This window comes from Salvelinus fontinalis, chromosome 31 (genome assembly GCF_029448725.1).
Source record: "Salvelinus fontinalis isolate EN_2023a chromosome 31, ASM2944872v1, whole genome shotgun sequence".
NCBI classification, from domain to species: Eukaryota; Metazoa; Chordata; class Actinopteri; order Salmoniformes; family Salmonidae; genus Salvelinus; species Salvelinus fontinalis.
The window spans coordinates 40,499,358-40,514,438 of record NC_074695.1 but is presented as its reverse complement, the minus strand read 5'-3'; the positions used below and the strand labels follow the sequence as shown (position 1 = coordinate 40,514,438).

Sequence of the window (15,081 nt, the reverse complement as noted above, 5' to 3'; positions counted from 1 at the left end):
TATTTTATATACGAATGTAGCGAAGTAAAAGTAAAAGTTGTCAAAAATATAAATTGTAAAGGAAAGATATCCCCAAAAATTACTTGAAAAAGTAATATAAAGTAATTTTACTTAAGAACTTTACACCACTGAGTGACACTAAGGGCTAAGAATAGCGTTTGTTGGCCGAGAGTACTTAGCACCTTTGAACATAATTTGTGCGCCGAGTGCACACCAATTTTACATGTAGACTCACAAGGTCTAATTGGCTCAATGTAGATTACACCCAATAGTATTCAAACTGTCGATACCTATGACATTATGGGGCCGCTCCTTGGGGGGGGGGGGGGCTGGACCTCATGATGCGTGTCTGTGGAAATATGTATCTGCACGTTTTTTTCAGCACAAAACATCTAAAACACAATTTTAGTTTTTATAGACTATATTTTTGGTTCGGACAGGAAACCCACGTATTCGTTAAACCATTTATTTGAAAATAGATTGCAATACTTGTGGTTTTGGCATTAGGCTCTGCTCGTTCAGGGGAGCTTACTGCCAGAGCAATGTGTCAGTTATTATCATTATTAATCAACTAAAGGCAGTGAGTGAGATATACCAATCCCCCTAACGGGAACAAAAAGAAGAACCAAACAGTTGGGGTGGTGGTGGACTAGCAGAAAACACAACGCAGAGTGGGTGGCAGCAATGATACAGCAGCAGCGATATTAAGAAGCAAAGAAAAGCCAAATCGCATACCTTAGCGCAACCTTTGAAAGGTTAAGCACAGATTTGTTACAAAGCCAAGTTTGCATTCAAATGTAATTTCCCTGGTAGTACAGTGCAGTCCTGGTTAGATTCACTTTGAGGATAATGGAACAGTAATCATTTTGTTTGTGCCTGTGTTTTGCAAGTGAGTTTTCACAACAGGGCGGAGATCAGGCGGTATCCGTTGGTATCGGTTGGTATCGGATGTTATGTAACACAGAAACACACTGCCGTCTGTGGCCCTTTAGGACAGCAGTTTCTTTCTCTGTCCCGCAACAGAGTTGTGCTGCACTATGCTGGCTTGTCAGGTGGGGCAGCAAGACCTGGGTTGAGGTGAGGATTAGGGTCTGGCTGGGAGGAACAGAGTTCTGCTAGATTAGAGCGCAGTCACTGGGGGATGCACTGGTCTGACCGACCGCTACAGGAGCCAATCCTGTTGGTGCAAGCCAGTTGACTCTAATGGGGAATGGTATGGCAGCCATTTTGATTATCAACAGCTTGAAAACGCTGTGCGGCTGACTTGACTATTACAAAACTGATCTTGTGTTTGTCACAGAACCACCAGACAAAATATTTAAAATGTTAAAAGAGGGGAATAGCCCATGAACCCCCCAAACAAACATCTCCCTATTCTACAGTGAATATACTACGGTCCTGGAGAGATACTGGGTGAGCATGCTTGTGTTCCAGCCCAGTACTATCACACCAGTTTCAGGCAATCAACTGGACCATGATAAGTTGAATCAGGTATATAGTGCTGGGCTGGAACACAAGCTTGCACACCCAGTTTGCTCTCCAGGAATGGAGTTGGAGAACAACCCCTGTTGTCTGGTCCTGCTTACCTCCTCGTTAGGCGCCATGGCTCTGATCCCACGGTTGTCGACCGTGTCGCTACCCAGGGCTTTGTAGTAGTCCCCGGTGCTGGGCTGCTTGTTGAAGTTTCGAGACTTTCTGTTGGAGTCCACCCGACGCAGCCTATCGTGGTGATCTCCTGGAGTCAGTTGCTGGGTAGAAACAAGAAAGGGGCCAATGAGCAGTGAGTAAATATATAACATACTGAACAAAAATATAAATGCAACATGTAAAGTGTTGGTCCTATGTCTGCTGCCCGGTTCAGTTGAAACCGGGATTTATCCATGAAGAGCTCACTTCTCCAGCGTGCCAGTGGCCATCAAAGGTGAGCATTTGCCTACTGAAGTCGGTTACGATGCCGAACTGCAGTCAGGTCTAGACTCTGGTGAGGACGATGAGCATGCAGCTGAGTTTCCCTGAGATGGTTTCTGAAAGTTTGTCCATAAATTCTTTGGTTGTGCAAACCCACAGTTTCATCAGCTGTCTAGGTGGCTGGTTTCAGACGATCCCACAGGTGTTGTGTGAAAAAACTGCCCATTTTAGAGTGGCCTTTTATTGCGGCGTGTGGGCGAGCGGTTTGCTAATGTCAATGTTGTGAACAGAGTGCCCCCTGGTGGTGGTGGGGTTATGGAATTGACAGGAATAAGCTACGGATAACAAACAAAATGGCATTTTATCGATGGCCATTTGAATGCACACAGATACCGTGACGAGATCCTGAGGCCCATTGTCGTGCCATTAATTCGCCGCCATAACCTCATGTTTCAGCATGATAATGCACCGCCCCATGTTGCAAGGATCTGTACACAATTCCTGGAAGCTGAAACTGTCCCAGTTCTTCCATGGCCTGCATACTCAGACATGGCACCCATTGAGCACGTTTGGGATGCTCTGGATTGAAGTGTACGACAGTGTGTTCCAGTTTCCCCCAAAATCCAGCAACTTCGCACAGCCAGTGAAGAGGAGTGGGACAACATTCCACAGGCCACAATCAACAGCCTGATCAACTCTACGCGAAGGAGATGTGTTGCACTGCATGAGGCAATTGGTGATCACACCAGATACGGACTCGTTTTCTGATCCACGCCTCTACTTTTTTTTTAAGTATCTGTGACCAACAGATGCATATCTGTATTACCAGTCATGTGAAATCCATAGAATAGGGCCTAATGAAACTCAGTAAAATCTGTGAAATTGTTACATGATAATGATTATTGATAGACCTCATACTAAATATATTCACTGTTGCTTTCAAAGTCATCCAAAGGGTAGATTTAACAGAGCAAATGAAATGTAACTATACTTTATAAGTCACACAGTATATCTTCAATGATACTATTTAGGCCTATATAGCATTTGTAAAGTCATCAACTGTTATTGTTTACATTTAACCCAGGGTTCAACTAAAAATATACAATACATATAGGCCTAGGAATTCAAGCTTTGGTCGATTTGAAATGTAACTTCCAAGTTAATCATTAATATGTTGGATCCACGTCTATCTCAACCAAAAATCTAACTTAAAGAAAACGACTAAATCAAATCAAACTTAAATGAAATGTATTTACAGTTAGGTTAGATTAACTCCTATTCTTAAACATACATTTTTAGTTGAGATAGAGACGTAAATCCAATATATCAATTATTAATTTGTAGACAAACTGGATATTGAATTGTTTTCAGTTGTCAACGCAACCAAATATCAAAGTGCAATTAAAGTTTGATTTGATTTAGTCCTATTCTTCAACTTTGATTCTTGGTTGAGATAGAGACGTAAATCCAACATATTCATTATTAACTTGTAGACAAACTGGAATTTGTTGACAACCACACACAATTCAATATCAATTTTGTAATACAGTAAATAGCCTATCGACAAGTTAACAAATTATATGTTGGATTCATGTCTCCAACTAAACCAAAAATGTAAGTTAAAGAATAGGAATAAATCTAACTTATTTAAAGTGCACTTAAAGTTTGATTTGATTGAGCCACAGCTCAGATGAAACTATGATGTGTTGTCAACCAAACAATTCAATCATCTTTTTCTAATACAGTATCCTAACTTTAAGGCTATCTTGCAAACTAATGTAACTGTATTTATTTAACCTTAAAATGAGTAACACATCCATGGCCACTGAGGTAAGCCTACTGTAACTAAAAATGTCTTCTTATGTAATCATACAAAGCATGCATGTTCAAGATAGCACGCAAAGGTTGCAGGTCCTTGGAGATCTTCACGATTGCTGTAATCTGTGCCGAATCTTGAACAGCATTGATCACTTGCACCATGTACGTTTAGTGTAATCTCAACTGGCATCCAGGTCATTTGGTTGTGCTATTAGAAACAAAATATCTGACATTGTATTCTCATTTCACCTTTGTGGTGCTTTTAAAATGGTTGAAAGTATGGGCCAGTATATTACCAGTATCTCAATATTTTTTACACGGCAAAAATGAAAACACAAAGCAGACCAAACTCTTTGGTCCTTTAAAAACATGCTGTGTGTAAAATATGGTGTGCTGTAGCCTGGAACATAAATACATGTGACTCTGAATGACAACACAATGATGTTTGTTTTCAACATTAAGGGCTGTTTTCCTAAAGATCTTAAATCCGCTTCTTGTTTTGTTGCCTTGCCACGATACTAACGAGTATCACGATACTGGTATTGTCCCGGCCCTAGTTGAAAGCGCAGATAACACATTTAGATGACAACTAAACCAAAAATACAGTTTTCTATTGGAATTTGGCTGTTCTTTTAAATGGTTGAAAGCATACTTATAACACATTGGGAATTCAACAAACTTATAGCGGTCTTTTTGAGTGGGTAAACAAAGGTCGAAATCTCACTGATCAACATCAACCAAATATTACCCAAATTTCACCATTGAAATGACATGGTGTGCCCAGTGGTGACATGGTGGCTCCTTCATCTCCGGGGGTTCTCACTTTCCCATTCCGAGCTCTCTAGGCCACTTGTTGAGGAGAATGTTCATTGGACCCCTGACACAATAGACCCATGTTTCAAAGATAGCTAGGACCTTAGAAGATTCTGCTGTAGTCCAAGGTTGGGGACAATCCCAGTGGGCAAAAACTGGTTGAATCAACTTTGTTTCCACGTCATTTCAACTTCAAAAAAACAAACAACGTGACAACATTGAATCAACATGGAAAACTGAATGGATTTGCAAAAACTCATCAACCTAAGGGCGTTTAGTCTTTTTTCACCCAACCTTTAACCCAAATCATATGACATGGTGACATTTGTTGTTGATTTCACGGTTAGTTGACAACTCAACCAAATGAGAATCAAAACTAGACATTGAACTGACGTCTGTACCCAGTGGGATTTTATTTCAATTCCGTAAGTAAATATGAGTTGATCCCAAACCTCTTCTTCAATATGTTTTAATCTTGTGTACTAAACACCAATGGAGTGCTTTTCCACCTACGTCTTTTTTGGGGGGGTATTTACCTAATGCAAAGTATTGCATTACGACTATTTGCATTGAGTGCATTGCTTGACTAAGAAAAGCTGGGATGTGTGGGCCTTTTCTTTCCTTTCCATCTCATCAACTCAGTTAAGTATGGCCAGGCTTACTCCGTGAGATTGAACAGCCCCGAGTGTGTGCTTTTTTAAAGAATTCCTGCTCACAAAAACACATGAAATAGTTGTACTCTACGAAATACCACCCAGCAACCAAGCAGTAGAACGAGGGGGAAACGATTTCTTATTTTGGGATCTGTACTTATCACTATAGATAGACAAGTCTATTGTTTATAGTCCGCAGAGTATAACCAGTCAATCAGATACAGGATTATACTATATTCATAGAAAGTGAATAAAGTGAGAAGGCGGTTGATTTCATTCGAAGCTATCGGGTCAACGTCCTCATTTCAGACACTCACTTTGCCTGTCAAATCCCACAAAAACAAGAGCATCACAACCGGCAAATGTCGACATTTACATTTGAATCGCATTCATTTCGTTTTCGAGAGGTACCGCGGCACAACCTAGAGACATCCAACAGATGTCTAAAATCCTAGACAATGTACACACAGGCAGAAATAATTGACAGTGATCCCCAAAGGCTGTGACGTCACTCTTTCCCTTTATATTGCCCTGTTGTTTATTTGATATTTTCTTGTCCTATGTGGCATTATGGGTGGATTTACATTGTTGACTTACGTCTGCTGTCAGAGACAAGGTCCCAGAGCAGCATTTAGCCAATTGTGTACGTGTGTGTAATGTGAGTAGGGAAATCCACAGGTGGTTTAATGGTCATCCTCTGAGGGATTGAGGGACATCATAATAGGTAGCAGACCCGTGTACAAAGTCTTAAGACCACCACCCCTACTCCACCATAACCACCCTTAACCCCAACACCTCCCATCACACTGATGTCTGGCTGTTGGATAGACACCGCGATCTGTGTTCATTTAGCACGCGATCTGTGTTTTCTTCTTGCTTTACTGTTGAACAGGTCAATGTGGTCGCGCTGTGGCATACATCTCATTTGCATGGACCACTACTAAAATCAGAAACATACATCTCATTTGCATGGACGACGACTAAAATCAGAAACATACATCTACGGTTGGTTGTGCATGGTTGGAGAAGCAATGAGCGTTCAAGTGTCCGTTCATACTTTGTCAATAATTCAGTAGCTCATATGAAAGATATGAGCAAGTACATCATACATATGAAGTATGTTTCAGTGAGGGGATCATTGCATGAAAAAGCCTCCACAAAAAAAAGAGACATTGTGCAACATAAGACTGGTCCTTAAAACAACCTCTAATTTGATTTGATAAAGTGATAGGGGTCTGAGACATATTTTTGCAAAGTCATATCTGTAGGGCTTGTTAGCTTCCTTTTCCATATAGCCAACTAGGAATGACAAATCTACAACCCCCTCAGAACCTATGCAGAGTAATCAGTGTTTCCCTTGTGATTTCTTTCCATTGAAAATGTTTTACCATCCTGAAAATTATGGGAGTAGCGGCAACGATTTACCAGCAGTGGCCCTGGGGAAACACTGGTCCTGTATGTTCCCCATATGCAAAGATGCCATACAACACAGCCATTCATACAAAGAGCACATCCTCCCTCCCTTTCAAAGCAACTGCTAAAACCCACGCAGGTCGGTATAAACCAAGAGATTGCTCGTAATAACACTTCAAATGCAACAGTTCCCCTTTAAGACGGCCAAGTCACTCACAGAAAAAGCTGTGGTCACTTTTAGGCTTACCGTAGTTTCAGTTCTTTCCCCTTAGTAGTACTTTTGGTCTTGACAGATCCGACCCAGAAGCTCAGAGGTGCACTGAGAGCAGCAGTCACCACATTTCCAGATCTCCTCGTCCCCCTGCGCTCTACTGTGTCACTCTACCTGGCCCTCTCACTTTACCCACAGGCCCTCATTAATAAGGCACACCTACAGCGACCCGTGACATCAGCGCTTCAGGCCGCCGACCAACCAACCACAGCGCGGCACACGCCCGGATGAGCTCTTATGCAAAGTACGGAGCAGTAAAGGGCCCAGGCAGTGCGGGCACAACCCTCATGGCTGCCCACACTCAAATCTCCCAGGGTTTATGGATTAGAAGAATTCCTGCTGGCTCCATTTTGATTAGCTATGAAAGGCCAGACAACACCTTCTTTGCTACTGTTATAATTGTAGAGCGAGCCGATCCTATAAAAAACGTCAGTCATAATACATAAGTCTGAGTCTAAGCGGCCAATGTACAAAAACATCCCCTGTCACAAAACAAAAACACTGAATGGGGGGGTTGAATTCAAGCAAACCTGCACTGCGAAAACCTGTACTGTAGGAAAAAAAACCTACATAGCACCAGCAAAGCACAAAATGGCTCCTCTGAGTTTTGTTTGATTGTACTTAGAATAGGAATCTGCAGTTGCTACATCCATTTTTTGACTTTTTTGGATAAATTAATGATATACAGTACGAGTCAAAAGTTTGGACACACCTACTCAGTTAAGGGTTTTTCTATAGTTTTTACTATTTTCTACATTGTAGAATAATAGTGAAGATATCAAAACATGTAGCAACCAAGAAAGTGTTAAACAAATCAAAACATATTTTATATTTGACATTCTTCAAAGTAGCCACCCTTTGCCTTGATGACAGCTTTGCACACTTGGCATTCTCTCAACCAGCTTCATGAGGAAGTCACCTGGAATGCATTTCAATTAACAGGTGTGCCTTTTTAAAAGTTAATTTGTGGAATTTCTTTCCTTCTTAATGCATTTGAGCCAATCAGTTGTGTTGTGACAAGGTAGGGGTGGTACACAGAAGATAGCCCTATTTGGTAAAAGACCAAGTCCATATTATGGCAAGAATAGCTCAAATAAGCAAAGCGAAACAGTCCATCATTACTTTAAGACATGAAGGTCAGTCAATCAGAAACATTTCAAGAACTTTGAAAGTTTCTTCAAGTGCAGTCACAAAAAACTTCAAGCGCTGATGAAACTGGCTCTCATGAGGACCACCACAGGAAAGGAAGACCCAGAGTTACCTCTGCTGCAGAGAATAAGTTAAGTGTTAACTGCACCTCAGATTGCAGTCCAAATAAATGCTTCAGAGTTCAAGTAACAGACACATCTCAACATCAACTTTTCAGAGGAGACTGCGTGAATCAGACCTTCATGGTCGAATTGCTGCAAAGAAACCACTACTAAAGGACACCAATAATAAGAAGAGACTGGCTCGGGCTAAACACACAAGCAATGGACATTAGACCAGTGGAAAACTGTCCTTTGGTCTGATGAGTACAAATTTGAGATTGTTGGTTCCAACCGCCGTGTCTTTGTGAGATGAGGAATAGGTGAACGGATGATCTCCGCATTTGTGGATCCCACCGTGAAGCATGGAGGAGGAGGTGTGATGTCTGGGGGTGCTTTGCTGGTGACACTGTCTGTGATTTATTTAAAATTCAAGGCACACTTAACCAGCATGGCTACCACAGCATTCTGCAGCAAAACACAATCCCATCTGGTTTGCGCTTAGTGGGACTATCATTTGTTTTTCAACAGGAAAATGACCCAACACACTTTCAGGCTGTTTAAGGGCTATTTGACCACAAAGGAGAGGGATGGAGTGCTGCATCAGATAACCTGGCCACAATCACCCAACCTCAACCCATTGAGATGGTTTGGGATGAGTTGGACCGCAGAGTGAAGGAAAAAGCAGCCAACAAGTGCTCAGCATATGTGGGAACTCCTTCAAGACTGCTGGAAAAGCATTCCAGGTTAAGCTAGTTGAAAGAATGCCAAGAGTGTGCAAAGCTGTCATCAAGGCAAAGGGTGGCTACTTTGAAGAATCTAAAATATAGAAATGTTGATTTGTTTAACACTTTCTTGGTTACTACATGATTTTATATGTGCTATTTCATCGTTTTGATGTCTTCACAATTGTTCTACAATGTAGAAAACTGTCAAAATAGTGTCCAAACTTTTGACTGGTACTGTATACCAATTGATTCTTATAGAATGTACAGTTGAAGTCGATAGTTTACATACACTTAGGTTGGAGTCATTAAAACTTGTTTTCAACCACTCCACAAATTTCTTGTTAACAAACTATAGTTTTGGCAAGTCGGTTAGGACATCTACTTTGTGCATGACACAAGTAATGTTTCCAACAATTGTTTACAGACAGATTATTTCACTTATAATTCACTGTTTCACAAATCCAGTGGGTCAGAAGTTTATATACACTACGTCGACTGTGCCTTTAAACAGCTTGGAAAATTCCAGAAAATTATGTCATGGCTTTAGACGCTTCTGATAGGCTAATTGACATAATTTGAGTCAATTGGAGGTGTACCTGTGGATGTATTTCAAGGCCTACCTTCCAACTCAGTGCCTCTTTGCTTGACATCATGGGAAAATCTAAAGAAATCAGCCAAGACCCCAGAAAAAATAATTGGAGACCTCCACAAGTCTGATTCATCCTTGGGAGCAATTTCCAAACGCCTGAAGGTACCACGTTCATCTGTACAAACAATAGTACGCAAGTATAAACACCATGTGACCACGCAGCCGTCATACCGCTAAAGAAGGACACGCATTCTGTCTCCTAGAGATGAACGTACTTTGTTGCGAAAAGTGCAAATCAATCCCAGAACAACAGCAAAAGACCTTGTGGAGATGTTGGAGAAAACAGGTACAAAAGTATCTATTTCCACAGTAAAACGAGTCCTATGTCGACATAACCTGAAAGGCCGCTCAGCAAGGAAGTAGCCACTGCTCCAAAACCGCCATAAAAATGCCAGACTACGGTTTGCAACTGCACATGGGGACAAAGATCATACTTTTTGGAGAAATGTCCTCTGGTCTGATGAAACAAAAATGGAACTGTTTGGCCATAATGACCATCGTTATGTTTGGAGGAGAAAGGGGGAGGCTTGCAAGCTGAAGAACACCATCCCAACCGTCAAGCACGAGGGTGGCAGCATCATGTTGTGGGGGTGCTTTGCTGCAAGAGGGACGGGTGCACTTCACAAAATAGATGACATCATGAGGGAGGAAAATTATGTGGATATACTGAAGCAACATCTCAAGACATCAGTCAGGAAGTCAAAGTTTGGTTGCAAATGGGTCTTCCAAATGGAAAATGACCCCAAGCATACTTCCAAAGCTGTGGCAAAATGGCGTAAGGACAACAAAGTCAAGGTATTGGACTGGCCATCACAAAGCCCTGACCTCAATCCTATAGAAAATTTGTGGGCAGAAATGAAAAAGCGTGTGCGAGCAAGGAGGCCTACAAAACTGACTCCGTTACACCAGATCTGTCAGGAGGAATGGGCCAAAATTCACCCAACTTATTGTGGGAAGCTTGTGTAAGGCTACCCGAAACGTTTGACCCAAGTTAAACAATTTAAAGGCAATGCTACCAAATACTAATTGAGTGTATGTAAACTTCTGACCCACTGGGAATGTGATGAAAGAAATAAAAGCTGAAATAAATAATTCTCTCTACTATTTTTCTGACATTTCACATTCTTTAAATAAAGTGGTGAAACTAATTGACCTAAAACAGGGAATTTTTACTAGGATTAAATGTCAGGAATTGTGAAAAACTGAGTTTAAATGTAGTTGGCTAAGGTGTATGTAAACTTCCGACTTCAACTGTAGTTTATAGATTAATGCCTCATTAGCTTAAACTGTCAAACCCCATCAGAACACAAAATATTAGCTTGTTTTAACTCCATTGTTTGTAAACATAAACCATGTATAGCCTCAAAACATGCTTGAATCTATACATTTTATATACTGGATAGTCAGTCCTTACATCCTTAGCTATGTCTATGAATTTGGGAGTGGTTACATTTCTCCAGCCCAATCCCTCAGTTTTTTAGCCCAATCCCTCAGCTTTTTAGCCCAATCCCTCAGCTTTTTAGCCCAATCCCTCAGCTTTTTAGCCAAATCCCTCAGCTTTTAACCAAGAAGCGGGTGTTTCAACAAAAGACTGCTGCTTTAACGTAACTTCTGGGAAGTGAAGATAAGTCCATGGGTGCTGATAGGTAGATCAACAATTTACCAGGATAGTGTTACCCTACTTTGCCGTTTCTATGGCATGCCGGGCAGATTGTTTTCACTGTGTCTATGGTCTCTCTCTCCTCTCTCCTGTGTGTGTGTGTTTAATTGTTAATGAAGGCGCGCACAGGGCTCATCACCTGGGTACCGTGAAAGGGGGAGGGGAGTTCATTAAGAAGACTCTCCCTCCTGGGCCGAACGGCACACACTCAGACCATGGCAAGTGACCACACCATGGATGACGTGCCATGACAACAATATTGTTATGTTGTTACAGTATGTAAATTGGACTGGGGTATTTACCAGTAACTCAGTCATCAAACACCTGTAAGTCTAAACCATGTTTCATTCTCTATCATTCAGGGGACACTTATTACAGAGATGTGACTTGGTAACCTATAACGGTCACCTTTAAAATAGATTGTGTTTTATGGCAAATTGAACATCTGTCAGTGCCAGTCGGTGCAGTTTAAGATGGGCAATACATATTACGAGCATGGCCTTATTTCCATTACTGCATATTGGATAACCATCATTGGGGTGGCAGGGTAGCCTAGTGGTTAGAGTGTTGGGCTAGTAACCGAAAGGTTGCAAGTTCGAATCCCCGAGCTGACAAGGTACAACTCTGTCGCTCTGCCCCTGAACAAAGCAGTTAACCCACTGTTCCTAGGCTGTCATTGAAAATAAGAATTTGTTCTTAACTGACTTGCCTAGTTAAATAAAGGTACAAATAAAAATAAAAAAATCCATTCATCCAGCTCAATGTAACATCAACAGGTTTAGGCAACTACATGACTACTACACTCAACATTTCCCTTTACCCACCATGAGGTTGCTACAACCTAGCCTATGAATGAAAGCTTGCAACGTAGGTGCACAGGTTGAGACAAATTTAAGTAATCAAGGTGACATATTCAATACCTACTGCCTTGCACACTCTTGCCTGCATCTAGCTGATCTAGGGTGCAATCATTAGTCCAACAGTTGCAAACAAGAGATTCTACTGGACAAATTCAGATATGTTTATCCCTGTTTTGTTCAAGAAACGTTTTTCAACAGAATCGGCTGAATGAATACCCCTGATCACACGCAAACACAGTTCACTTTCATAGCAGCCACATACAAACAGCATGAGCCCTTTGGTCATTGGATAATTCCTTCTCACATCTCCTCTCACCTGTTCCCTTTGCTTGTAGACTTCAGTGCACAACACACCCGCTGTCTGTGACCAGAAAAAAAGAACTTTCCAAGCCAAAATCTTCATATCATTACCGCTAACCACTACACACAGCCTACATCGTTGTCACCATATTAGCTAACGTCATAGTCAACATAGTTCTATTAGCTAGTCAGCAAGCAGTTTAGCAGTTCAACTGGCGGGCCCTGATGGCAATAAATTAATCAAACCAAAAGCTTACCTTGACTTGGAAGAGTTTCAGTGTTGGATAGCCACAGCCAGCTGGCTAACATTGCATCCCCCTCTGTTTGAACCGAATGTTTGTGTCGGCTAAACTAGCTAACTGCATTCACTAGCTAACTGAAAACAATACAACATATAGCTCTCTCTCCCTCTCTCTCGCTTCTCCTTAATTTTTATAGAAATGTATTGGTTCAAAACTGTTCAACTATTGTCTTTCACTCTCGTTGTGTCAACTACACCACATTTTATGCACTGCAGTGCTAGCTAGCTATATCTTATGCTTTCAGTACTAGATTAATTATCTGATCCTACACCATGGTACCACTATACAAAGTGCTGTTGAGGCTACTGTAGACCTTTGGTGACACGTGAATATACAGTACGAGTCAAACGTTTGGACACCTACTCATTCAAGGGGTTTCTTTTAATTGTACTATTTTCTACACTGTAGAATAATAGTTCAAAACTATGAAATAACACATATGGAATCATGTAGTAACCAAAAAAGTGTTAAACAAATCCAAATATATTTTACATTTTAAATTCATCAAAGTAGCCACCCTTTGCTTTGATGACAGCTTGCACACTCTTGGCATTCTCTCAACCAGCTTCACGAGGAATGCTTTTCCAACTGTCTTGAAGGAGTTCCCACATATGTTGAGCACTTGTTGGCTGATTTTCCTTCACTCTGCGGTCCAACTCATCCCAGACCATCTCAATTGGGTTGAGGTCGGGTGATTGTGGAGGCCAGGTCATCTGATGCAGCACCCTCTCCTTCTTTGTCAAATAGCCCTACACAGCCTGAAGGTGTGTTGGGTCATTGTCCTGTTGAAAAACAAATGATAGTCCCACTAAGTGCAAACCAGGTGGGATGGCATATCGCTGCAAAATGCTGTGGTAGCCATGCTGGTTAAGTGTGCCTTGAATTCTAAATAAATCACAGACCGTGTCACCAGCAAAGCACCACCACACCTCCTCCTCCATGCTTCACGGTGGGAACCACACATACGGAGATCATCCGTTCACCTAATCTGTGTCTCAAAAAGACACGGCGGTTGGGACCAAAAATCACAAATTTGGACTCTGGACAGATTTCCACTGGTCTAATGTCCATTGCTCGTGTTTCTTGGCCCAAGCAAGTCTCTTCTTATTATTGGTGTCCTTTAGTAGTGGTTTCTTTGCAGCAATTCTACCATGAAGGCCTGATTCACACAGTCTCCTCTGAACAGTTGATGTTGAGATGTGTCTGTTACTTGAACTCTGTGAAGCCTTTACTTGGGCTGCAATCTGAGGTGCAGTTAACTCTAATGAATTCATCCTCTGCAGCAGAGGTAATTAAAAATAAAGTACATTACAATGATATATGATATATCTACTTTTGCTAGCCCCAATTCTGACTTGTGCTCTGATATCTGCTTCACTGATTTCTGCTCTCGTAAAAGCCTGGGTTTTCTGCACGTTAACACTAGAAGCTTATTACCTAAAATGGATCAATTGAAAGTGTGGGTTCACAGCTCCAATGCAGATGTGTTGGTCATTACTGAGATGTGGTTAAGGAAGAGTGTTTTGAATACTGATGTTAACCTCTCTAGGGTATGTGGGACGGTAGCGTCCCACCTCGTCAACAGCCAGTGAAACTGCAGGGCGCCAAATTCAAAACAACAGAAATCCCATAATTTAAATTCCTCAAACATACAAGTATTTTACACCCTTTTAAAGATAAAGATACACTTGTTGTATATCCAGCCAAAGATTCCGATTTCAAAAAGGTTTTACGACGAAAGCACACCAAACGATTATGTTAGGTATGAGCCAAGTCACAGAAAAAGACAGCCATTTTTCCAGCCAAAGAGAGGAGTAACAAAAAGCAGAAATAGAGATAAAATTAATCACTAACCTTTGATGATCTTCATCAGATGACACTCATAGGACTTCATGTTACACAATACATGTATGTTTTGTTCGGTAATCATCTCCCACCCCTTCTAATGTGACTAGCCACGATGCTCCTCCCTCTTTTTCCCCTACTCCGCTACACAGTTTCTCCCTGCAGGCGGTCACTGAGTCCGAGGTGCTAAAGGAGCTCCTTAAACTTGACCCCCAAAAAACATCTGGGTCAGATGGTTTAGACCCTTTCTTCTTTAAGACCTTTTAAGAATCCTCCCCTTTTTTTAAATTTTCACCTAAAATTCACCCAAATCTAAATGCCTGTAGCTCAGGACCTGAAGCAAGGATATGCATATTCTTGATACCATTTCAAAGGAAGCACTTTGAAGTCTGTGGAAATGTGAAATTAATGTAGTTGAATATAACACATTAAATCTGGTAAAATATAATACCATCATCTTTGAAATGCAAGAGAAAGGCCATAATGTATTATTCCAGCTCAGGCGCAATTTAGATTTTGGCCACTAGATGGCAGCAGTGTATGCTCAAAGTCTTAGACTGATCCAATGAACCATTGTATTTTTGTTCAAAATTGCCCAAATGTGCCTAATTGGT

The 15,081-nt window shown here is 41.3% G+C and overlaps 1 protein-coding gene across 2 annotated transcripts in view; it reads right to left on the bottom strand.

The window, feature by feature from the left end:
* The window catches only part of espn (espin), a 105,629-nt gene that overhangs the window by 38,749 nt on the left and 51,799 nt on the right, over positions 1–15,081 (bottom strand). For both annotated transcript variants that reach the window (XM_055892649.1, XM_055892650.1), the window contains exon 8: positions 1,587–1,748. In XM_055892649.1, the coding sequence (XP_055748624.1) occupies positions 1,587–1,748 (162 nt within the window). The remainder of the gene's footprint in view (positions 1–1,586; positions 1,749–15,081) is intronic.